The 27,073-nt window shown below is 40.7% G+C and overlaps 1 protein-coding gene across 3 annotated transcripts in view; it reads right to left on the minus strand.

The window, feature by feature from the left end:
* Usp53 (ubiquitin specific peptidase 53) overlaps window positions 1-23,409 on the minus strand; it is a 60,872-nt gene extending 37,463 nt beyond the window's left edge. The window contains exons 1-3 of one of the 3 annotated variants that reach the window (XM_048333785.1): window positions 23,197-23,409; window positions 7,565-8,232; window positions 1,201-1,293 (exon numbers count right to left, since the gene is read on the minus strand). In XM_048333785.1, the coding sequence (XP_048189742.1) occupies window positions 1,201-1,293; window positions 7,565-7,708 (237 nt within the window). In that variant the 5' untranslated portion in view covers window positions 7,709-8,232; window positions 23,197-23,409. The remainder of the gene's footprint in view (window positions 1-1,200; window positions 1,294-7,564; window positions 8,233-23,196) is intronic. The other 2 variants (XM_048333784.1, XM_048333786.1) reach the window with 2 other exon arrangements.
* Between the last annotated feature and the right edge of the window lie 3,664 nt (window positions 23,410-27,073).

Below are 27,073 nucleotides of genomic sequence, written 5' to 3' on the forward strand. Positions count from 1 at the left end.
ACCCTGGAGAGGAAGAATGTAAAACATTCTGCACACATGCTTTAAACCCCTTGGAAGGCCCTTGCCATACCTCTGAGCTCATCCCTCAGAACTACCTCCCCTGCTCACAAAGCTGCTTTGTGAGAGACAGGATTTATTTGGTATTCCTTGAACATGTTGTGTTAACTGTTGCAGCTACATCTGCCTGGGTCTACTGGGAGACTTTTTTCTTAAACAGAATAACACTGTGAAGCTTGGCTGGCCTAGAATTTGTATGTAGCCCAGGCTGATCTCCTGCTTCAGCCTTCAAAGGTGCTAGGATTACAGTCTTGTAATCCAAGCTCAGATCCTGGGAAACGCTCCTACCACAAGGCCCCTTAGCTCATGTTTTCTCAGCCAGGATTTTCTGGCTGCTTAACACTCCCTGCTCATTTTCCCTGATTTACTTTTCACCCCCAGCCATGATCACATGATCATCTCCTTGCTTTACTGTCTTCTCAGTAAGAATCCAAGCTCCTTGAAAACAGGGAGTGTTTTCCTTTCTTTGAGACAAGTCTTACTATGCAGCCCAACTTGGCCTTGAACTTGAAAGCCACCTGGCTCAGCCTCCTGAGCTTTGAAGGGCAGAGACTCTTATCAAGTCTGCTCATCAGATATGACAGCAGCACCCAGACTAGTGGTAGCTAAAAATCATTTGTCAAAATGATAAACAATTATTTTAATTGTTAATTTAAATGTTAAATGTTCATGTTAAATATTAATAGTCAGATATTAATTTTTCACCTTTCTTACACCTAAGTGGAAAGTAAACACAAATCTGAACATGTATTTAAAGAATTCACCTTTAGTCAGGCACCAGTGGGTCATACCTGTAATCCTAGCACCTGATGAAGCTGAGAACCGGAGGATTGCCTTTTGAAACCAGCTGGGGCAGAAAAGTCCTGGAGATTCCATCTCCACAACAACCAGCAAAAAAAAAAAAAAAAAGAAAGAAAAACCCTAGGCTAGAGGTGTGGCTCAAGTAGAAGAGCATCAACCATGAGTGAGCAAGCTAAGTGAGAACAGAATGCCCTGAGTTTAAACAAACAAAAATTCATCTTCAAAACAATAAATCACTTGATGATAAAGTATAATTGCAAAAAAAAATGGACCAGATACATCAATTGGAAAAGTAAAATTTGGGAGAAACAATTGGTAATTGATAACCATTAAAGAAGTTACCTTCAATGCACAGAATATGCAGGCATCTCCCTGACACACATGTCCAGTCAGAACTCGCAGGCTTCGTCTGAATATATCCAATTGCCACAAAACCTAAGAAACACGTGTGAAGGACAAAGAAACAATTAAAATTTCCTCGCTGTGCTAAATGGCAGATTTAAGACATTTTAAAAACTACAAATGTTAGTAACTTTGAAATGTGCATAATCATATATATATAATGTATCTGCATGTAAAAACTACTACAAATGTGTTATATATGTATCAAAGGTGGATTCAGAAGACATTCATGTTGACTCACATGAAAAACTAAGCCAGGGGGCTGAGAATACGGCCTAGTGGCTAGAGTGCTTGCCTCTCATACATGAAGCCCTAGGTTCGATTCCTCAGCACCACATATAAACGGCCAGAAGTGGCGCTGTGGCTCAAGTGGCAGAGTGCTAGCCTTGAGCACAAAGAAGCCAGGGACAGTGCTCAGGCCCTGAGTTCAAACTCCAGGACTGGCCAAAAAAATAAATAAATAAATAAGCCAGGCTAGAGCAAGAAGCATCTAAATCCTCAGTTACGGATCTACTATGAACAGGAACCAGGGGATACTAAATAGAAGACTTGGCAGAGACTTGAAAGAGGAAGTGATTGTAATACTTGGAACAAGTTGAAGTCTAGGAAGGAAATATAATTAGACTTTAAAGCTTGGGTATACCAAAGAGAGGTCAGCTCATTGTGGCAGGAGGAAAGGGTGGCCAGACGTGTGTGGTCACGGTAAACTGAATGAGAAAAAAATGTGTGGTAAAAGGGGTGTGTCATGGTAAGCAGCAGCTGAGGAATTCTCTGAACACATTTACTACAATTATCCTTTAACTGCTACAAAAGACAGATGCCAAGCAGACAAAAACGTGGAAGTTACTGAACAGCAACTGTAAAACTTAAATACTCCATACTAGCACAATAATAATATCTGCTTCAAGACTTCTTGTGAAGATTAAATAAAATATGATAATATATAAAGTGTTTAGAGCAGGGCCTGGCACATAATTGGTACAAAACAAACCCAAGCTATTATTACAATAAGCCAGTAAGACTGCAAAGTTTCCCCTCTAACTTTTAGTCACTTCCTCAAATAATATCACTTAGGAACTACATTTAGGACTGCTTACCTCTCCCAACTCAAAACAAGACTCTAGCAAAAGGTTAATGAAAATGAAATGATTTTCATGTTCCTTACTTTTTCAACCACTTAACAACTAAAAGTCCTTTCAGAACTTCCCTTTGAAAGTTGTTTTTCCTTAAAGCATAATGAGATCACTTGCTTATCACTAATGACTCAGTGTTTTGCAAAGAACTTGGTACTGTTTAATAACTCCCTTGCATATCATGAAACACTACATTGATGAAGAAGATGAGAAAATGAAGGACACCGAAAGAACACCACAGTTGATATTAGGAACAAGTTCTGAAGGTCGCCAAGAGCCAGCATCTCCACCTCGGGCTTTGCTGTGTACCTGTGCTCAGGCTGACTTGGGCACAGTAATCTCTGAACCTGTTTCCTTAACAAACTAAGGATAACACAGATGCCTACCTCTTAGATTTGTGAAAAGATTAAATTTACGAGCTATATAATGTTCACACAGTACATCGTAAGAACCCACTAAATGTTTATTAAATACAACTTTGTTCCTAACTCAGAGAATTAAACACCACATTGATTTGTCAAACCAATGTAATTGAATATGTTCTCACCAGACAAAAGCTTAGAAAGAATTCTATAATCTGTTTATGAGGTTAGTGAAGTCTTTCAAATGCAACTCTAATTTCTTTTCCTGACTACGAGACATTTTAAGTTACACTGGACTGAAGTACAGGAAATTATTTTGTGATTTTTAGAAAACTTCTCTGTATATTATTGAACAGTGCCTTTTCAACATAATAGTGTAAATCCCTATGACAAAATAATAATTCTACTTATAATACTTAACCTATTTCATTAAAAATGGTTGAGTATATTTTACTACCTATATAAAAAACAAAACTTCAGGTATTTGTTACAGTAATTCATTTTCAGGAACATTTATTTCTTTTTCATTATTTGCACATTGAAATTCAATTAGAATCTCAACAAAATGAATAAGTTTCCCTATTTCTTTGGTACTACTGGGTTCAAAGTCAGGGCTTAGTACTTGCTGGGCCAGAGCACTACCAACTGAGTCATATCCCCAGGCCATTTTAGCCTTGGTTATTTTTTGAATAAGTCTCATTTTTCTGTCTGTGGCTGAACTCTAACACCTCTACCTATGCCTTCTGGGTAGCTGGGATCACTAGCATGGTCCAAGACTTCCAGTCTGTTGATGGGGTCTCAGTAACTTTCTACCTAGGCTAGCTTCAAACTGCATTTGTCTCTAATTCCCCAATAGCGGGAACTACAGGCATGTGACAACACCCCAGCCTAATGCTTTTTGGTGTGTACACAAAGTGTTTGATGAGACCTCTAAAACACACATATTCATATGCCTTAGGTAATGGAATACAAACCTTTGGTAACATTCCTTAGTTCACATAATACAAAAAGGAACTAAAATTAAGTAATGTGAAATGGCAAATAAATTCATTTTTCTGACATAATTAAGCCTGTACTATTTTAATAATGTCTGTTTCTGAAATATATAATTTCTTACAAGATGTATTTTACAATTTATTTCTCAGCATTTACAAATTAGCATACAGTAGTTATAAAAGGAGCTGGGAATTTCACTACAACATTTCTACTCATGTATACAATGTACTGTAATTACTCTCACCTCTCTTATCATTGCCCCTCCCCCACTTCCTCTCTTTCTAAAACAATTTTGATTTGTGTCCTTGTTCTATTTCATAATATAAACCCTCTATTGCTGCAATACCATCCTCATTCCCTGACCTCCTTAATTCAGTCCCCTCATGCTGGTACTCACCCCACCAGCAGAGCCCATTTCTCTGTCTCTCATCCCTAACACCACTCTGAGCCATAGCTTTCACGGAGGTTCTTCATGATTCTCAGTTTTTAAAAATAATTAACCAAATTTCATATTAACACTGATACTCTGAATTTTTAAAATGGTGTCATTTTCTGACAGAAAGTCTGCTTAAATAGTTTTGTCAGTAAGGCTTGGTTTTGAAAGTCATATTAGACAGACATCTTCACATGGGGGCCATTAGACACCCCAAAGCTGTGGGAGCTGGCAGCTGAGCCCTGCAGGGGACAGAGCTACCCAGACCCAATGCCACAGACCTGCACAGAGCCCTCCAGTAAGTACTGTGAGGAAATTACCCTAGACCCACAAGAAACATTCAGAAGGATGGCAGTACACAGTACCCAGAGCTCACAGAGGCCTAAGGTAACGCCTATGTCCAATAGCCAGCATAGAAAGCTTGAAGAAGGCTCCGAAAAGATAAGCTAATTTTAATAATATTACTCTTATTACTGCCCAGTAGAGCTGGCAAGTAAAATGACTAAGTTATTTCCAAATAAATTGACCCTATCCCACAATAAAGTTCACAATTATTTTTAAGAATACAAAAATATTATGAGCACAAGGCAAAATTTGATTTATAATGATTACAAAACTACCAGGCATTAAAGGAAAAGAAAACATAGTCTATAATGCAGAAAAGAAAAAAGTCCAAAATGGAAACTCAACCAAAATGTATAGGAGCTAATGGGCTCTGGGCATGAGCATCTCATGCCTGTATTAGCTACTCAGGAGGATCCTGATATGAAGAAGTCTACAAGACCTCATCTCCAAAATAATCAGCAAAAAGCAGGGCAAAAGGTGTGGCTCAAGTGGGAGAACAGGAGCAGAATAAGCAAGAGGAGCAGATTTAAGCACTGAGCTCAAGCCCAAGAACTGGACAAATACTAGATAAACGGAAACATAGTATTCAAGTACAAGAAAACAATTACTGTGACTGTATTTCATATACTTTAGAAGCCAGAAGTAAGACTGAACCTATTTAGTAGAGACATGAAAAAGATGTTAGGACTCCTATCAAACTAAAGATGAAGACTACAGTCTAAGCTCTTAAAAAAAAAAAGCAGCTTAGACATTAAAAAAGAGACCTACAAACCTGAAGACATAATAACAGAAACCACCCAAAATGGAATGGAAACAAGACCCAGGCAAGATGAAGAGGGCATCAGTGAGCTTTGGACAATTGCAAACAGCCATGAAACTATGCACCTAACTGGAGTCCTCTAGAGGAAGTGACACATTATGTAATTACTTCAAGGAATAATAGTCAAGAGTTGACAAATGTGATGAAAATTACCAACTAAGATACAACATGCTCATTTAACCCAAACACAAGAGAAATGAAGAAAAATATGTCAAGATGAATCCCAATTACATCACTTTAAACCAGTGATCAGAAGAAACTCCTAAAAGGTGCCAGAGTTAGAAATATTACATACAGAAAAACAAAGAATAGAAATAATTCTTTCTGGGGCTGGGAATATGGCGTAGTGGCAAGAGTGCTTGCTTCATATACATGAAGCCTGGGTTCAATTCCTCAGTACCACATATATAGAAAAAACCAGAAGTGGCACTGTGGCTCAAGTGGCAGAGTGCTAGCCTTGAGCAAAAAGAAGCCAGGGACAGTGCTCAGGCCCTGAGTTCAAGCCCCAGGGCTGGCAAAAAAAAAAAAAAAGAATGCTTTCTTTTAAAATAAGACAAACTAAAAACAAACAAAAATAGTTAGGAGGCCCTTTTATTATGTGAAAGTCTTTCAAAACCTCAAATGAAACACAGATTTTCTTTTCAGAAATACCAAGCTAAAGCAGCTCATCAGAATGAGGCCAGAAAAGGAATGCTAAAGCAGAGGGTGCTAAGCAGGCAAGGCGGAGCTAACTGAAGGAGAGAGATGGGTACCATCTTCTGGAGAAGCCCATGAAATGTGCAATATACCTTCCTTATTCAGGATTAACTTATGTTATAACATGTTTTTTTCTCTCTGAACTATCTAAATACAATATTATAGGAGCTAAAGAAAAAGACAGAAAACCAGGGAAAAACGTAAGAGTGGAAAAGCCCTGATATGAGAAAAGCCTTTCTAATTACTTGGTTCACTCAAAAACATTTTAATTCTGGGTTTGGGCATTGGCTGTTTCCTTATATCCAATGTCAATCAGTAAGTACTTTTCTCTGGCCAGGCCAGAATACTAACTCAATACTAACAGAATACTAACTCAAGGATGCTATAGTAAAGTAGAATCACTGCTTTTCAATACCACTTGTCAAGTCCTACCTGCCCCAAGGAGAGGACAACTGAGAACAGAGTCTGAATCAGATGTCTGAGCACTTGACATACTCTAGTCATGTTTATTTATTAATAAACGAAGTAATAGTTCTGCCTACTGTCAGTTTTTAGGAGGTTAAAGATTGGAACTGATACAGAAAAGCCATATTATACCAAAAAAGACTAAGACAGAAAAGTAGCTTAATACACAATTGTTAACTAAAAAAATTTCAACCCAGATTGAATCCAAAGGATTAATCTTCAATTTTCCAAAATAATGATTGTCCAATGATTATTCCAGATGTGACCTGAGGCATACAGCGGGAAGTAAAGGGATTGAGTACTAAGATTAAAATATTCTGCATCCTTATTTCAATCGAAGTAGTTTCTTTCTTCCTCACCATGCCTATTGAGATAGACACTGGATTTCAGTGGAGGGACATGTAAACAAAACCAAAGACAGTTCACATTTTAAAAAATATATTCTTAATTTAGTAAACATTTTAAATAAGGTTTTTACATTATAGCAATGCATCAGGCTGTTGAAAAACTTCATTTTTACTTATTATAAAAACCAAAACATCCAGCCAAAATATGTTTGTTACCATTAAAAGTGATATTAAGAAGTCATTTTAGGGGCTGGGAATATGGCCTAGTGGCAAGAGAGCTTGCCTCGTATACATGAAGCCCTGGGTTCGATTCTCCAGCACCACATATCTAGAAAACGGCCAGAAGAGGCGCTGTGGCTCAAGTGGCAGAGTGCTAGCCTTGAGCAAAAAGGAAGCCAGGGACAGTGCTCAGGCCCTGAGTCCAAGCCCCAGGACTGGCCAAAAAAAAAAAAAAAAAAAAGAAGTCATTTTAGATCAAGGCACTGGATAATCGTAGCTACTGAAGAGGCTGAGATGTGAGGATCACAGTTTGAAGCCAGCCTAGGCAGAAAAGTCCATGAGGCTCTTATTTCCAATTTACCACAAAAAGCCAGATGTGGAGCTGTGTCTAAAGTGGTAGAGCACTAGCCTTGACACAAAAGACCTTTGTCTTAAGTTAAAAGTTATAGAAACATACTTTGAGATAGCAGTAGTAGTTAGGTTCTCACCTGCACCGCACTATTAAGAAAGCAGCTGTTCTGCCCTGGTTCATTTAATAAGCCTTTGGTAGGGGCCAGCGACAGCATACTTCCAGCTGGATAAGCTTTTCCAAGATTGCCACCTGGTTTCCGTAAGAATTTCACCCAAGCCATTCTAAAGAAACTTTGTTCACATTAAAACTAAGAATTCTGTGCTTATGTGATATTTTGGAGGATGAAATGGATGATGTCTTGAATTGTCCACTGAAATTCACTGCAGTCTATTGCAGGAATGAAAGTTTCCAAGTCCATAACTTTCTTAGTGTTAAAATTTTGGAAGACTTTGGCAAGTAGAAAATAGAACAAGTAAATGTTGAAGCCACACACCAAAACCAAGGCCTTTCAAATTTTTATACGTTAAATCTTAGAGGAGATTTCTACACAGTAATGTAGTAGTCTTTTAAAAACTGCTAAAAATAACACTGGTAAACCAATTGTTTTCTTTCATGTACAAGTCATAGGTCTTGATTGGTTAAAATATATATTAATAATACAAAAATATGTAGATTGATCATTTGGCATGATTCCTCAGGGCATTTCCTTTCCTTCTGGTTTTTTAATAAGAAAGAAGTGTGTCTTTCCCAGGTGACGCTATCAGGTGACTCCACAATTCATATCAATGTGACCTCAAAGCAAATCTACAAAAAAGAAAAGAAATGTTTAAATAAAAATTAAAACTGATCAAGAACATTCCTATTCTATTACCTGAACACAAATATTTAATACAGAATTAAAATGCATTATAAAAAGATTAGATCCTGAAATAGGAAAATGGACATATTATTTCATCATTTAGATTTTTTAAATGTTATGACATTAATCACTATCTAACCCAAGTCTGCAATGTTCAAAGAATGGTATCATTGGAAAAATATTCTGTAAAACAAATACAACCAAATTAGATCTCAGGTGGCATTCACTATATGTCAACATTAAATTGCTTTATTAAACAATTGCATATGTACACTCTGTATTATTATGTATCCTCTACACAAAATCATATTTCCAAGGTCTGATTTTTACATAAACTGACAAGAATAACAATGGAAAAAAAGCTTTTGTAAAAAAAAAATCTTAGTAAACTTAATTTCCTTCTTGTTATAAATGCATGTGCACAATTTAATAAACCTTTAAATGTTAAACTGCTAAATTAACTATAATCAAGTATTAAGTAATAACAAGGTATTGCTAAATAAACTGAATATCACTCCTGTATTTTTGTTGCTTAGTTTTTCAGTACTAAGTCCTGACCTCAGGGCTTCACTATTGCTAGGCGCCTGAGCTAAACCTCTGGCTCTCTGCTCTGCTTTCTTTTTTCTCTTCTTTTCTTCTCTTTTTTTTTTCTCTCTCTCTCTCTCTCTTGCTTTTATGCCAGTCCTGGGGCTTGAACTCATGACCTGGGTACTGTCCCTGAGCTTCTTTTGCTCAAGGCTAGTACCCTACCACTTGAGCCACAGTGCTACTTCTAGCTTTTTCTGTTTATGTGGTACTCAGGGGTCAATCTTAGAGCTTCATGCTTGCTAGGCAAGCACTCTACCATTAAGCCACATTCCCAGCCCATGGCTCTGCTTATTTTTGAGATAGGTTCTCAATATTTGCCTGGCTGGCCTGGACATGTCATAGCGAGGATGACAGGCATGTGCCACCAGACCAAGCTGTTGGTTGAGATGAGGTCCCATTAACTCTCTGCCCAAACTGGTCTCAAACCATAATCCTCCATATCACACCTTCCTGAGCTACTGAGAATACAGGCAAGAGCTACTAATGCCTGGCTCCTTCCTGCATTTTTTTTCTATTCAACAAACACTTTTGATACCACAGTCTGGTTCTAACATAATTAAGAAAACCAGACAATGTCACATATGATGGCACCCTATTAAATTACAGAGAGCACTACAAGAGCATATGCTAAGACCTAGTGAAAACAGTAAGAAAGTGAGATGGGAAGTATACAAACCAGGACCGCTTGCACTATTATATAAGATAGTAAAGGTTAAACCTACAACAGGATCTGAAGGAGATTAAAAAACAAACAAACCAAGAACAACAACAACAAAAAAAAAACACCCAAGGGGAGGAATTCCAATACAGTGATGTTGGACCAATTTGCTATAGTGAAGAAGTGGCAGAAAAAGGCTGACAATGAGGGGAGTGGATGAAAGAAACAGATGACACAGGGGCTTGTGAACCCTTGTAAAGATTTTTTTTTAATGATTTTCTTTCAAAGAATCAACTCCTACCTTTTAGGAGCTTAGTTTGGTGAGGGACATAGACACAAACTGATAATTAAACAATATTATGTTCCTGATTCCTTCCCTCCCACCACACCCTGGAGATTATATAAAATAAAAGTATCGAATAAGAAGCAGGGAGGAACTCTGGGAACATGCAAATTGATGGCTTCTCAAAGGAGGAGGGAAACAGCAGCCATGAGATTGGGAGATCAGGAAAGACCTTTCTGGTTGTACCTTTTTCCATCTCAGAGAATCTGCACCTACCAGGAAACAGATCTGGAAACTCTGGAGGTTCTGGCAAGTGCTACCAAGAACCGGTGAACTGAACAGGCCCCTTTGTGGCCTGTCCCGGCCCTGTTACATGGAGAATGACCTGCAGAACATCCTGCCTCTAGGTAGAGCAACAGAAATGCCATTTCAGAACCAGCTCTTAAATATCATCATCTCAATTCAAAACCTACCACCACCACCACCTCCACCACCACCACACCCCAGTCCTTGAGATCAGCAGCTGACACACACGTCAGAGTGTGGACTCTCACCCTTCTCCTCAGGTAAACATGACTAGTTCATAACATGGTCTTCCAGGAAAAGCATAACGAGACATGTGGAGAGTAGTAAGCCCGACAATGAAGTGGAAGTGAACGTGTGACACAGGAAACAAGAAGAGTGAAGAACAGATGAATTTAAAATAACCATCATCTTCCAAATTAATATAGAGAGAATTTTTCAATAACTGCTAAAATAAAAAAGTCCATTGTTGACTTAACTAGCAAACTGAATAAAAAGGAAGAAAACATTAGTGAGCACTAAGTTCAGGTCAAGAGAATCTCCTATGAAACATTAAAAAGAAACAGACATAGAAAACACAAAGCTGAAAGGCTAAAAGCTAAGAAGCTTGGATGAAATAGAAAAAAAAAAAAACCCTACTTCCAGAAAGGACTGAAAATTTCCCAGAATTAGACTGAAAAAGCCAGAGCAAACAAAATATATTTAAAGCATTCAAACATAGAGGAAGGCAAGGACAAAATCTGTGGAACTTTAACTGAGATGGAGAGAGAATAAAACTAAATTTTTCACAAGCTAAGGACAACAAACAAAACCTTCACAAGCCAGATGAAGAAACAAAAAAGAAAAAGGAATGGTACTAATAAAAGAGAAGGTTCATATATAGAGCAACCACAACTGTCAAAGAGTACCACTAAAATCTTACAGAAAAAATATCAAAAATCTAAAAGAATAGATAATTTCCTAACAAACAACCAACAGTAACCCAAGAAAAAGTGTACAACTGAAAATAGCTGGCAAGGCAGGGAGATAGAAGCCTCTCATTGAACATGGTGTCTGGAACAGGTCGACTTTAAGTCCAATTTTATCTAAGAACTGTTCCTTCCAGATGCTGAATTACTGCAGGCTACAAGGGAAAATAAAATACAAAGCAACCTCACATCATCTCATGAAGCTAACATAACCTTAATATCAAAAGGTGATAAGCCTCTGACCAACGTGACATGATTATAGATGTAAAATATTATAAATAAAACACTAGCATACAATATACCAGTGTATCAAAAGAATAACATGATGAAAAGAATAATGATGAGTAGAATTCTATACTTATTCGTTTAATAAGTATTTGGGAGGGTGTGCACAAAATAGCTAACACAGCATTATTCATAATACCCAAAGGTGAAAACAGCCCAAATGCCTAGCAACTGATGAATAAAATGCTGTATGTATGTGTGTTCACATAATGGATCATTATTCAGACATAAGAAGGAACAAAGTTCTGATTTATGGCATACCATGCATGAACAATGAAAACATGCAAAGTGAAAGGTAGTCACAAAAGACCACCTATTATATGATTCCATTCACATGACATATCCAGAGCCAGACAGTACAACCACATTAGTGGTTGTTTAGGAATGAAGTGGGGGCTGAAGGGTTGGGAAGGTGAGCTATAGCTAAATGGCACAAAGTTTCTTTCTGAGGTGATACGGTTCTAAAACCTTAGCAATGAATGTATGTTTCTGAGAATATACTTAAAAACCACTGAAATGTATCCTTTATATGGGGAAACTATATGGTTTGTGAATTAGATTGAAAAGGAAAGCCTAAGCTAGCAGGCGTGTGGGAGACTGACTGTACAGCACTGTGATTTACCCCCAGTACCTGCTTTCCTTCCGGAAGCTTGCAGGCTTGGTACTTCCCTAGCCAAGCATGCCTCTGTGGCCTCTCTGCAGTACTGATGCTGGGCCTGGGTCTCTGCCAAGCTCCCTGGCAGACAGTTTCTAGCCGTCTTGTGTTTGCTGCCAGAACACTGAGTGTACCCTGAATGGCTCCATCAGCTCATGTTGTGTTTGCCGGTTTAGCTTTCATCATAATAAATCCTACCACGAGGTACAACCACACACTGAATCCTGAGTCCTCCTACAGAACCAGCAAACCTGGCAGGTGGGAGAGGCTTCAGGGATCCCACCCCAGAGGACGGAGGCTGTGTGCTGCACTAGTCAGGACTTACTTTGCACTCCATACAACAAGGAATACTGTCAGTGGACAATCAGGATAAAGGTGCTTTCTTTTATTGCAAAAAACAAAACAAAGTCTATACCACTGTTACATTTTCCAGTCATATAAACCTGGCAATAACTGTTCAAATTAAAAACATAAACACACTTCAACCCTCAAGCCCCATCCTGAGAATCTATTCCTCCAAAATAAAGTGCTATTTTTATTGAGCAACATTAGGTAGTGCAGTGAATAGTAAAGGAAACAATGTGAATGCCTATGGGTCATAAACACCTTCACCCTAAGGTGCTTGTTGTGAACATTTTAGATTTGAAGTTGCCTCTGACTTCATTTTCAATGTAAGTTGGACATTTTCTCATTAAAAGCGGGGCATGGTGACACTGGACAGTGTTGTGCTCTTAGTTCTCAATTGGTTGATCCAGATTACTATCTTACAAAATTGCTTCCCAGTGGTCACCTCTGGTGGTGGATGTGTAACTTGATTCACACTGAAGACCCAACCACGCTGAATGTGCTGTGCACACAGGCTGCAGCGATCTCAGGGCCACAGCATGATGGCTCTGAACCCATATCCCCTGCTCCCAGCAGAGAGGCACCCACCACCCCCTGCCCCCGGCAGAGAAGGCGCCCACTGCCCACTGCCCCCGGCAGAGAAGGCCCCTAGGTAACACCCAGAAGCTGAGTAAAAGCTCAAGACTTCAGACCCTTGCTCCATCTTGCTCACCACCTATGGATTGAGTGTGCTTGCCTTGCCTCTTGTTCCTGTACCATCTCTCTGTCCCCTCCCTCCAGGTCTGGAAGTAATAAATGCTTCTGTTCTCGTCTGGACTAAACATTCAAACCTCTCTTCTCTCTGACAGGGTTATGGAGAGAATGGCTAACTTGGTGTAGGGTTAAAGTGGACAGGGACCTGAGAAGTATGGCAGGGTATCTGTCAGCATTCACAAGCTTCCAGTGAGAACATCTGCTCATAGGTTCAGTACATTTAGGCATTAGGTTAGATGTCAGAGGAGAAAGGCATGGTAAACACCCATGAACTAAAGAGCCTGCAGCTGTGTCAGGGCAAAGCTAGCTTGCACAGTGAATCACCAGAGACCTCAAGACTGCGTCAAAGGAAATCACAACAACCCTTTTGAGTAACAAAGGCAAAATAGTGAAGTTTAGTATCATCCTATTCACATAAAAGGACAGATATGTGAAAACATTCTCTTCATATGGGCACCTGAGCAGTTACATATGTACCTGAAATGGAACTGGGTAGTCAAAATAGAAGGTAAAAAGCCTATGCTAACAAAGCAAAATACCACTATAACATGGGTACATGTGTAACATGTGAGTAACCTACACACACATGCACATTCACAAATATAAAAGTAAAAGACATACCAGAGGGCTTGGGGTATGGAGTGTGACTCAAGTGGTAGAGTGCTTGGAGGACCTGAGTTCCAATCCTGGTATTACATACACACCAAAGATACACCAGGAAGGTATAAACTTAGAGAAATGTAACATTGCAATTTTAATCAGAATTAAATTGACAAAGTGAATATTAAGTTGTAAGTTTGTAGAGAAGCTATAATAAATAAAAATATAATATAACAGAATATAACATTGATTATTAACATATGTATGTATATTTGTATAAGTTCAGAACATGCCTATAACAAATGCAAAAAAATCAAGTGAAAACCACAGTGCAAATCTCAATAACTTCACTATCAAACAGTAGCATACAAACCATAAATTAGAAGCAAGCAAAAAAATTCTGATTGAATAAAAAATTAAGAAAAGTTTTTAAATATACAGAACTCAACAGCAAAGCAATACACATTAAAACTTAGAAGAGGCTTCTAAAGCACTACTTAGAGGAAAATTTCAAGTTTTGAATGTAACACAAAACAAATGACTGAAGAAAAAGGAAGTACAACTCACAGGACAAAAATAAACAAATAAACAAGAGGCCTACTTCTCCCTCCCCCACAAAGGAAATGAGATGAGGTTGCTACATAACTGCAACCAACTGCAAATGAGAAATATTTAGAATATATAGGGAACTCTTGAAGATTACGGTTTACAAGAAACAGGTAGTCTAACTACCAATCAACTATTCAATGGAGACAAATACACAGCTAAAAAAACCACACATTTGAACCTCGAAAGATTCCAAATTTAAAGCATACTAACACTCTCTCTGCATCCAATTGGCAACAATCCCAGTATTACAGTGGGCTCTCTGAGGGGAGTATGTGCAGGTGAAGGGTATGAACAAGTGGCCTTCCCTGCAGGGGAGTGGGGCTATCAGAATAGGATGGCAGGCCTCTTTCAGAAATAAAGTCAGCAGGCCTGAGAGACAGAGAAGAAACTTCCCAGGTTTCTGCCTGGACCAAAAGAGGAAGGCTGCACCAACTTAAAGAGGAGAATGAGTTTTGCTTTGGCAAACAGAGCCAGCACAGAATGTCTCAGCTTCTACACAACATCCAAAAGACACTTAGTTGACATCCAAATAAACAAGTTCATCTTGACATCTTTGCCAGGATTATGACTGGGGCTGGACAAAATGTTTCCAAATCACAAACACATAGAAAGATAACCAACCAAAGGATAGATGAAAACAGAAAGAAGGATAAAAGAAAATCAGTTAAACCAGGGTTATGATAATGACAATTACACTAGAGCCAAAAGGCAGTATTTTTTTGTAGTTATTTTATGTGACAGCACAACAAAGTCAGATAAATAAACACACTGAATCCACAGTCTTCCACAATTTGCACAAATGCTACAGTATTTAATAGGGCTGAAGTGGCTCAGAGCATCCAACTTTATGATCTTCAGTTTTATGATCTCCTTTCTAGTAGCAGAAAGGAAAACAGACCAGAGGGAATCTAACCCTAAGAAAAAGTCTAGAAGTAGGATAGCAATTAAGTCCCTCCCCCCTTGCTCTCTCTTTCTTTGTTGGTTGTAGGGCTTGTCAGGGGCTAGGCACTAGCTGTTAGGCGCTAGCTGTTCTGTGCTCCCTGTCCCTGAGACTCTTTGTGCTCAAGGCTAGCGCTCTACCACTTGAGCTACAGCACCACTTCAAGTTTCTTTGAATGGTTAGAGATAAAAGTCTTACTGGGACTTTTCTGCTGGTGATCCTCAGATCTCAGGCTCCTGAGTAGCTCGGAGTACAGATGTGAGCCACAGGCACCCACCCCTTCCTCCTTTTACCAACCTAAGTTGATAAAATGACATTTAGGATGTTATTAGTTTTGAGTTGTTTTCTCAATTGGTACTTTTATATTCACTTCTTTACAATTAACCGGTTTTGCTGAAGTGTACACTGTGCTCAACAAACCATCCCAATGCAGTGATCAATGTTCTGACAAAGCTACAGTCATATAATCATGACCACGAGCAATCATTTCCATCACCCTGAGAACCTTCACCCAAGATCATCGGTGGAATTCTAAAATTGCACCCACCTTGAGCCCCAGCTTTCACACTCAACTGCTTGGAACCTGCAAATATGACCAAATTAAAGTTGAAATTAAGATAGCGAAAGTAGGTTGGGTACAGTGCTTCATTCCTGAAATCCCATCTACTCAGGAGCTAGAGATGGGATGGAATGTGGTTTGAGGCTAGCTTGGGCAAAAAGTATCTGTGTGGCCAGGTGTTGGTGGCTCACCCCTGTAATCCTAGCTACCCAGGAGGCTGAGATCTGAGGATCATGGTTCAAAGCCAGCCCAGGCAGTAAAGTGTGAGAATCTTATCTTCAATTAACCACTAAAAAACCGGAAGTGGCACTGTGGCTCCAAGTGATAGAGCACTAACTAGCCTTGAACAAAAAAGTATAGGGCTGGGGATATGGCCTAGTGGCAAGAGCGCCTGCCTCCCATACATGAAACCCTCGGTTCAATTCCCCAGCACCACATATATAGAAAATGGCCAGAAGTGGTGCTGCGGCTCAAGTGGCAGAGTGCTAGCCTTGAGCAAAAAGAAGCCAGAGACAGTGCTCAGGCCCTGAGTCCAAGGCCCAGGACTGGCAAAAAAAAAAAAAAAAAAAAAAAAAGTATAAGACTCTGAATTCAAATCCCAATACCTCCAAAGAATAAAAAAGATACATGGATTATTTAGCTGGATCTATTGAAATCATGTGAGCCCTTAAAAGCAGAGATCTCTTCTCTCAGGCTGGTGGCAAGGAAAGTCTGCACTTTCGCAGGATGAGAAATCCGTGATGTGCCGCAGCTGCTTTAAAGACGGAGAAGGGGCTCGTGAGAAGAAAGGTGGGTGGCCTTTTGGATCAGAGAAGAGACTTTGGATAGCAGACTACAAAGAAGCAGGGGTCTGAGTCCTACAAAAGAACAAATCTGCCAACGGTGCACATGCTGTGCAAGCAGGTACTTCTCTTGGCCACCATCCAGGGCAGAGGCCAGTCCATTTGACCTTGACTTCAGCCTTGTGGGAACCAGGCCAGGGTCTGAGTTGAGCCCATCTGGATTTCTGACCTACTAAATTGAAAATAGTAGATGGGTTTTCTTTTACATTGTTAAATTTGTAGTGATATTACAAATAGAACTCCCAGAAAATGCTGATTCGTTTTCTGTTCCTACCATTTCAACTCTTCTGGAATTTTAAACAAAATGAAACTCTACAATCTTATTTTATTTGGGATAATACTTTTGAGTTTATATCCAAAGTATATCAGTTGAGATCTATCTATATTTATCTATCTCTATCTCTCTCTCTCTCTCTCTCTCTCTCTATATATATATATATATATATATATATAGGCCACCCTTCATTTAGTTTTATTACTCTTGAGTGGTTTCACCAAAATTAGTTTGCCCATTTACCAGCAGTGTATTTGAGTTGCTTCCAAGTGGGGGTTATTATAACTAAAGTAACTATCAATACTCAAGTACAAGTTTTTCATTCAAGTACAACTTTTCATGGGGGGGGGGAGGTCTTAGTCCTACACATCTCCTAGGGTTGTAGGGTTAAGAAGATCCCTCTAAAATTAAATCATAATGTTCCTCTGCTTAAAATTCTGCAATGGATCCTTACAACATTCAGATTATTTTTTTTTTAAAGAGACTATGAAAGCTGAAAGACTCTTGCCTTAGACCTAGAAGGGCCAAGACACTGTAACAAATACCTTGTAAGTAACAGAGGTTTACTGCTCATAGTTCTGGAGTCTAGGAGGTCCAAAATAAAGGTGTCTGGAGAGGGTTCACTTTCTGCATCACAGGTGGAATCTTCTTGAAGCAGCCTCAAATAGCAAAAGGAGGTATATGCACCTCCTCTAGCTTCACTGATAAAGACACCTATTTGTAAGAGCTTTGCCTTTAAGACCTGATCACCCAGCACCTCTCCAAAGCCCCACCTCACCTCTCAAGACGAAGGCATTGAGGAGTACAAGCATATAAATTTTAGAGAATCACATTCACACTATCACAGCCTTACACTATCTGCCCAGAATCCTGACCCCTAACTTCACTTCCAACTTTCTGACCTTTGGCTTTCTCCATTCCTGCCACCATGGCCCCCATTCCTGAATACACACCACACAAGCTCCTGCTCTCATGGCCTTTGCACCGGTATTCTTTTGCCTAAAAATATAACTTCCTGAAACTTACATGGCTTTGCCCTCCCTCCGCCTTCATGATTACTTTGCTAAAAACTCACCTTCTAAATGTAGCCTATGTTTATCTGAAACTGCAAACCACCATGATCTCCACCCCATCCCATCTCTCCCAACTTTGCTCCCCTTTTTCTCTTCTTCTTGGCTCTGTTTATCTTCAAATACACTATATAATTGACTTGCTACTATATTTCTTGTTTAATTTGTTTTCCCTCAATTCCCTGAGAATGTAATGCAAATCCCAAGCATCTGAAAAAGTCCATAACCCAGGGTAAGTATACATATTCAATATTTACTGAAAGAAGCTCAGAAACTGAGGTGAAATCTTAAACAAGTCCTCTGAAAGCAGTACTACTAACAAAAAATGATCTAGGCAGGAACTGTAGGTATAGAACAATTTCCTGCCGCCAGGCAGGTTAGTGCCAGTACCACATGGATAAGTAGGAACTTTATACCAAGAATATATGGTGGTAATGTATCTGGAGAAAAATCTCATAAGGGCTTAAACAACCTGGTCACCAAGTGTAAAAGAACTGTCAGGAAAAGGGTAAGTTTATGATGCTAGCCAAGGAGTTTGAAAAAAGCCAAAGCAAAAACTATCTGATGCTCAAAGGATGAGTTCTTGACAAAGATGGAATCCACAGTCTGATACTAACCTCAAGATTCTATACTAATTCTATGCTAATTCTAAAATTAATTCCTAAATTAATTCTATAAATTAATTCCTCCTTTGATCAAGTCCCATCAACAACATTAAGTCAACCATTGAATCATTAAAAGTATGTCAGTTTTATCACTTGTAATAAAAAGTCTACATAACAAAGGTTCACAGGGCTATAGTCAGAAACCACATAAAAATACTCAAAAGAAATACTCCAAATATACTAAGTGTACAATCAATACAATCTACCTCCTATGTAAAATGACTCAACAAATACAAAGACTTAGAAGTAAAAAGCCAGATGCCAGTGGTTCATGCCTGTGATCCTAGATACTTGGGAGGCTAAGATCTGAGGGATATGGTTCAAAGCCAGCCAGGGCAAGTTAGTCTGTGAGATTCATATTTCCAACTAACCACCAGAAAATCAGAAGTGGCACTGTGGCTCAAATTAGTAGAGCACTAGCCTTGAGCGCAAAAGCTTAGAAAGAGTGCTCAGGTCGAGTTCAATAATCCTGTTTATGACGTTATCTTATAAGTGTACAGGAAAACCACTACAAACCTACTTAGCGGCAATTTCATTCATAGAATAACATGATGATCCATCAGTTATAAATAACTCGAATCCCCAAATGCACCTAGATGGGTTCATGAATTGGGTTCCTGAAGATGCTGTCAGACTCACTTTACCATCTTTGTCTCTGCAGTATTCTTCCCAAGCTTAACATAATAGCTCTCATGTCATCACCTTCAAATTCCCTTCTTATTTTGCCTTCCAATTACAGCAACATAGTATAAATCTCTAACAAAGGGATGCACAAAGTAAATGGGTAACATAAGAATGAAGTAACATACTGTCCTTTGCTGTTGTGGTCTAACTGAGAACGTGAAAGAGGAATGCGAAGAGAAGTAGAAACTTGCAAAGTGGAAGATATTAAAAAAAAAAACCCCACAATTTTACTCTTGAGAACTCAATGTGCTTGGGAGAGGTTGAGAAATGCTAAAGCTAAGGCTTGCAAAAAGAACAAATTTTTATTTGTGACTACTTAAACATCATTTTATTAGTTTTAAAATCTAGTGCCTAAGCACTCATTAGCCTACAACAGTAGGCCAAGAAATGTTTATTAAATAAATGTGCTAGACCAGAAACAAACAAAAAAGTAAAAAACTTCCAACTAATCAGTATTTCATAAAGCTTTTTTTCCCCAAATCAATATAGTCAAATAGAAGACTAGTGTACTTATCTTCGAAATACTTTAAAAATACCTCAGACTGATTTGAGTCAAGTGAGAATTATGCTGCACAAATCTTTATTTTCTGAAAAATAAGTATGAAAGTTGAAGCTTTTCTACAGTATCATGTAAAGCAAAAACTCTTTAATCAGCTACAAAGGTTTGTAACCATGTCATGGACATTATTTGGTGGCCTAATAATACTACTTCTGAGTAGTATTTTTCGATGGCTAAAAGTAATAGGATTTTTTTTTAAGAAAGTAAATCCAATATCATACAGAAAATATGTATAACCTCAACAATACCTGAAAGGCCAAAGCACAAGTAGTCCAAGTTTTAGGTCAACCTGGGCTACACAGAGAGATCCTGTCTCAAAAATTTAATTAATCAGTTAAATTCTTAGCTAAACCAGGGACTTTCAGCCAAAGAACTGATAGAAGAGATGAATTAACTTAGAAAGAAAACAGTACAAATATTTTTTGGCTAAATAGTTTGTGTATATATTATCTGTAATGTTCCTACTATTCATAAAAAAAAACTCATCCAAACTTGCTCCCCAAGGTTAAAATTAAACTTTAAATTACCATTAAGTGGTTTTATCTGTAGAAATAAATAAAACCTAAGGATTTTATCTGTTGTGTCTATTTCTTGCTCCTATAATGTGTATAGTAGCATTTTCTAAAGGCATTTCTTTAATATGAAATTTGTAATATACTAATGTGACATTTGTATCATCACTAATTTCTACCTCGCTCTTCAAAAATGACATAGACCAGCACAGCTCCTTGCTTAAAACAAGAACTCCTAAGCCAGGTGCTGAGGCTCACACCTGTAATCCTGGCCAGATTCTAGACCTCAAGAGGCTGAGCTCTGAGGCTACTGATTCAAGGCCAGCCAGAGCTGACCATGAGACTCTTATCTCCAATAAATTACTACAAAGCTAGAAGTAGAGCAATGGCTCAAGTGGTAGGGTAGTGACCTTTAGCAAAAATGCTCAGGGACAATGAGTGCCCAAGATCTGAGTTCAAGGCCCAGAACTGGCACTGGCACAGGCACACACACACACAAGAACTCATGAGCAAAAATGTTACACCTCACCCAATGTACTCAAATGCCACATAAGCTTTCCAGTTACTGTAAGTTGTCTTTTGACTCTATAATGTTAAAATATACTACAAGTGTCAAATAACAAAGAGCTGCTATGAATTTTAATAATTAAACGTCTTTTCAAGTAGCTTAATTTCCTACTTTATAAAGATCAAATATATTTTTGCAAAGTCAAGCAACAATCCTTCAGCCCAGTACTTTCTCCAAGGCAAACAAACATGTATATAAACTTAAAGTAGGCTAAAAATCTCATTTTTGGTTTTATCTTACTAAAACTTCTAAAACTTATAGCATTAACACCATTTCTTGACAGCATAAAATAAATATTTGACACTAAACAATATGAAAGATCTTGAATCACAGTACACACTGAAATCCTGGAAATGCTGGAAAGAATAGGTAGGAAAGTGTGTCATACTACTGAAGTAGCAAACCTTTTAAAAATTACTTTTACAGGGCTAAAGGCATAACTGTTTTCCTACCAAGTGTGAAGCCCAAGGTTTCAATCTTCAGTGTCTCTGTCAACAAAAATTTACTTTTTCATCTTTTAGAAAAAATAATATTAATGAGCTGATTATCAGTGTCAAGTTACATGAATTGTTTGCAATCTGCAGTTTCACATTGCCGGTTAGTTTGACTTATGAACAACTTCAAATAAGTCACCTTTGTAATTTATAACCAGTAATTACAAATCTAAACAAATTGTCCAAGTGAGCTCTCTTGAAAGGCCTCTAAAATGCAAAATTAAAACCATACACTTTTTCCTAACTCCTACCTACAGTGACTCTATTTAGAATTCTATGACCACAGTAAATAAGTCATATGTTACTTTTTGCAGAGTAAGTTTTCCTCATCTTTTCCTTTTTAAATTTCTTTTTTAATAAGATGGAGGAATCTTTGCCTAACCACCATCAAGAAAGTAAAAAGAGGGGGAAAAACTAGGAGCCAATGAAAGAAGGGGTGACATTTTCCAAAAAACTATATGTACTCATTATTTGATTTATTTTACCTCCTTTTATACCTCCTTTATAGTAACAACTTAAATAAAATCTTAAAAGAGAAACTGAAAAGAATAGAAAACAAACCTAACAAGTATGTGTCAATTTAACCAAAAGTTTGACTATTCCTTTAAAAAAGTGAATATTAGCAAGACTTCACAGCAGCCTAGAAAATTTCCTTGAAGAGTATAAGTATGTATAACTTTTTTTTCCTCCTTAGGCAAGGAAACATTTAGGAAACTTTGCTGCCTAACAGAGATGGGCTTGCAGAAGGAACACGCGGTGAGCACTAGTTAGGCTCTGCTTTAACAAACAAGCAAATCTTGTAGTGGGTTAACAAAACCTCAGGCTGCAGAGCTCACACCAGAGCGAGCACTTCCTGCTCGGTTCTCTGCCCCACGCGCAGCTATTTGGACGCTAAACATTAACTTTATACCTGTCTGCCACCACCAAGAAAACCACCGATCCCATGATCACGGGAAGGCAGCCCCTTCTCTCACCGGAGGGGCCCTAGGCGCCCGGGGCCGCTGGGAAGGGCTGTGCGCCGCGAGAGGCTGGGCGGGCGCCGAGGACAAGGACGCGCCGGGTCCCCAGCCCCACACGCCCCGGGGAACCGCAGCTGGATTCCAGAGTCGGCCCCGTTCCCGCCCGCGGGCCCCGCGGCCACCACCGGGCCCTCCGGCCCGGCCAGAGGCCTCGGCTCCGGAGCCAGGACGCGGCTGGAGGCGGCTGCGGGTCTCAGGGACCCCGAACCTTGCAGCCCGGCACCTGCTGCCCCCCAAGGTCGGGGGCGGAGAGACGCAGGGCTGCGAGGGGCGCTGAGGGCTGGGCGTGAAGGTGCCCGGGAGGCCCGGAGGGAGGCGGGTCGGGGTCCCCATCCAGACAGTGGCTCCCGAGGAGGCCCGGAGGGAGGCGGGTCGGGTCCCCATCCAGACACCATAGCTCCCGGGGAGACCCCGAGGGAGGCGGGACGGGGTCCCCCATCCAGACAGTAGCTCCCCGGGAGGCCCGGTGGGAGGCGGGTCGGGGGTCCCCACTCAGACACTACAGCTCCCGGGGAGGCCCGGAGGGAGCCGGGTCGGGGTCCCCATCCAGACAATGGCTCTCGGGGAGACTCGGAGGGAAGCGGGTCGGGTCCCCATCCAGACACCATAGCTCCCGGAGAGGCCCCGAGGGAGGCGGGTCGGGTCCCCACCCACCACTACAGTTTGGGAGACTCACCGGGAGCTCTGCCTCCTCCGGGCGCCGGGAGCGTGCGGTCCAGGTAGCGAACCCGGGCCTTCCACTCCCACAGAGCTACCTCGCGCTGACCCCGCTCCGCCTCACACCGACACCCTACAGACACCCCAACAGCCGTCACCGCGCCGGGGTGCTCCGGGAACTGGAGCCCAACCCCGCACGGAGCATGCGCACACGCCCGCCACCCCAGGGCCAGTCAGGGCACTGACACCTGCGTTCAACAGGTCTCCAGAGTCCCGCCCTCTCCCGGCCCCACCCTCCAGGCCCCGCCCCTCGCGGCGGCCCCGCCTGCGTGCGCGCGCTCCCGCGCTGGCCCCGCCCCCCGCTACCCAATTCTCTATTCCCGCGGGGGTTCAATGGGGGCGCGCGGTTCAATTGGCTTACTCGGGAGGCGCGAAATCCCGCGAGACTAGGAGCTTGCCGGGTTTCTCCCCCTCAGCCAGAGCGGGAGCGGGGGCGAGGCGTGGTGGGCGCTGGCTATGGGGAAGGTGGGTTCGGGCTTGCCTGCCCGGGGTCTCCGGAGGTTAGTTCTTGAGGAAGCGGTGGTTCCGTGCGGCGTGCAGTCACCGAGCGGGGCCCGGCGGTTCCTGGAGCGGGGCGCGCGCGGCGGGCCTCGGGTCCCCAGCCTAGCGTGAGCGGCCTCCGCGGCAGGGAGACGGCCCTCGGGCGGCGGCGCGAGACCATTGATAAAATGAGAGGTCTAGCTAAGGACGGTGACCGGGTGAAGGGCCGTGGTCAGGAACATTCCCAGCGGGGTCCACGTACAAGGTTAACGCGCCACATAGTACAAGCTGCTTTTAACCTAAATGGAGATGTTTTTAAAATGTGTCTTAGGTGGGCCCCAGTGGCTTCCCCACAGTGATTTTGGCTTATTCCGGAGGCTGAAATCGGAGGATCGCTGTTGGAAGCCAGCCCAGAGAGGAAAGCCCAGGAGACACTTGGGTCCAGTTAACCAACAAGAAGCCGGAAGTAAAGCCCTGGCCCAAATGGTAAAGCGCCACCCTTGAACACAGATACAGGTTATTAAAAGAACCCACAGTCGTTGGCATAAAGACCGCTCAAAAGTGCATACTGATAACTGGGGACAAAAAGATTCAGGCATAGGTAAATCTACAAGTTTATTTGAAAAAATAGGACCAAGAAATATTGGAGGTTGGTAGTACGCAAATGCGACCCTGTAGTCCTTGAGACAATCTTTATGAGCTCCTTGAACATTCATTTACCTTGTTGCCTCGAGCCAAGAACCGCAGGAAATAAAATGAAGCTCTTCAGATTAGACCTCTTTGTTTGGATTTCACACACATAACTTAAATATGTCCCAGATGGATGTGGGCCTCTTTACTAGCTTTTAAAGCCAGATCTCTTCCCCACCCCTCTGGAATGTAGGTCACCTCAGTTTTCTGTTTGAGATAATGGCATTCAACGTTATCCAAATCAGAAATCCTTGAATACCCCTATACTGTGTTGCACTATCCACACCAAGCTTTGTTGATTCATCTCCTGAATATCTGTCAGATGCATCCCTTTTTCATCTCTCTCCTCACTGCCTTAGCCCTTCAAGTCCATCATCTCTTATGACTCATGTCCCTTGGGCTAGTTAAAGCCACATCATGGCCTCCAGTTCTTTCCCACTCCGTTCTGTTAGTCATTTTTGAATGTGAAAATGTGATCATGATGCCCCTCTGCGGAGGATTCTTTTCATGCCCTTCATGATCAGGCCTCAGGGGTTAACCTTAACCTGCTGTTCCTTCCTCATTTCCTCCACTCTGGCCATCCTAGCCATCCTTGCTGTTCTGGTGTCCTAATAGATTAAATATTTCTTGGACCTTGGTTGAATATTTACCTCCATGGATCCTTTCACAGCTTGTTCAGTCAGACTGGTCCTTCCTTTATCCATTTTGGAATTATTTCTTTTATAAAACGTACATTGTGGGCTGAGGATATGGCCTAGTGGCAAGAGCGCTAGCCTCCCATACATGAAGCCCTGGGTTCAATTCCCCAGCACCAGATATACAGAAAACAGCTAGAAGTGGCACTGTGGCTCAAGTGGCAGAGTGCTAGCCTTGAGCAAAAAGAAGCCAGGGACAGTGCTCAGGCCCTGAGTCCAAGCCCCAGGACTGGCCAAAAAAAGAAAAAATGTACATTGTAATATAATCATTTCTCTGTAAATGTAACTGACAGAACAATCACCTTTCTTTTAGAAAGAATATGAATTGTGGATAATAAAGATTTTTGCTACCTCCCTTATTCCTCTAGAGATGATTACAGAATTCTCTTCCATTCCCTCTACTCAAAAATTTGAGCCAGAAGCAGGTGCCTCACCCCTCGAACCCTAGCTACTCAGGAGACATATCTGAGGATTGCAGTTCAAAGCCAGCCCAGGCAGGAAAGTCTCTGGGACTCTTATCTCCAATTAACCACCAGAAAACTAGAAGTGATGCTGTGGCTGAAAGTGGCACTAGCCTTGAGCTGAAGAACTTGGGGACAGTTCCCAGGCCCACAGTTGAAGCCCTAAAACCCACAAAAAAAAAAAATCACTATAGCTCTTGGCATATTTAAGTACTGGCCTTTACATGATAGTGGCATAGTAGGCTCCAATGTGAGCATCAAGGTGGCAGGACCAAAAGCAAACATGAAAAGAAGGGAATTTGATACCATTCTCCCTAACAAGATAGGAAATGCTCCCAGAAAAGTTTGTGATTAGGAAGGTCACAACACAGAATTTAAATGTATTGCCTCTCATAATGGCCTTTAGTCCTTGATAGAAAAATTAAAAGCAAAACATCTGGGATGTGGTTTAAGTGAAAGAAAGAACAAAGACAAGGTAGTAGGGAAGAATAGGAATGCCAGAAAACAACCCGCCCTAGATTGTTCAGTTGCGATCCAGCCAGAGTTAACATCACCAGCACTCCTGTGCTCTGAGCATTATTCTAGATTGAGGATAAATGAAGTTTGGGGAGTAGTACTACTCTATGGCTGGATTTCACCTTACCACTGATTACTGGTAGGTACAACATCTGTCCTGAGTTGCTGTTATCCGGTAGTGAGAGGTGGAATTCCGCAGCTTTGGGTGAGACAAGCCATGACTGAGCTGGGAGGGATAGAGTGCAGCATGGCACAGAGAAGTAGTAGCTAAGGAACTGACTCAGGATTAGATCCTAGACAAAACCTGTTTTTCTAACTGTATTAATGATGATAGTATTCTAGCCTTAGAGGGCAGGAACTATGGGGTTTTCTTTTTCATTGTAATCGTGGGTATAACCTGATATCTGAGTGAGGCTTTCTTTTTTTTTATTATTTTTAAAATCCATATTTCCTGGGTGGAGTGAAAAGATGGCAGTTTTTTTCAGTCATGTGTTTTAGAGAATAGAGACATTCTATATGGGTTAAATTGTTGGAAAAGACTTCTGTGGAAAAATAGAGGGCTAACACATGCCCTTGAAGTATTTTTTGTGGTTGAATTTGGGAATGAATTGTAATGTTTTAGACTATGCTGTTCACTGGGTGGCAGCAGGGGTGGGGTTAAGGGAAGAAGTGTGCAAAGAGCTGGCTATCCTGTGCCTATTCTGTTAGTTCAGGTTGTCTAGACTTCTATATGTGTATTTTAGTTAATATTGCTAAGTATTAAGGGTTAAGTCTTAATGCCAAAAGTAAGAAGTAGAAAATAATCCCTATATAAATGTCCTTTTGTTAGTTTGTAGGAAAAACTCTTCTGGGAGTGAAATTATTAAGTCTTTATCTCAGAGTTAGTATCTAGAGTGATAGAGAGAGAAGAGGAAGAGGAGAAGGGCTCTGCTAGTATCACCACATCTAGAAGATGTGTATTTTTAGTAAAGTACTTATATAAATTCATACACAA

This window comes from Perognathus longimembris, chromosome 24, assembly GCF_023159225.1.
Source record: "Perognathus longimembris pacificus isolate PPM17 chromosome 24, ASM2315922v1, whole genome shotgun sequence".
NCBI lineage: Eukaryota > Metazoa > Chordata > Mammalia > Rodentia > Heteromyidae > Perognathus > Perognathus longimembris.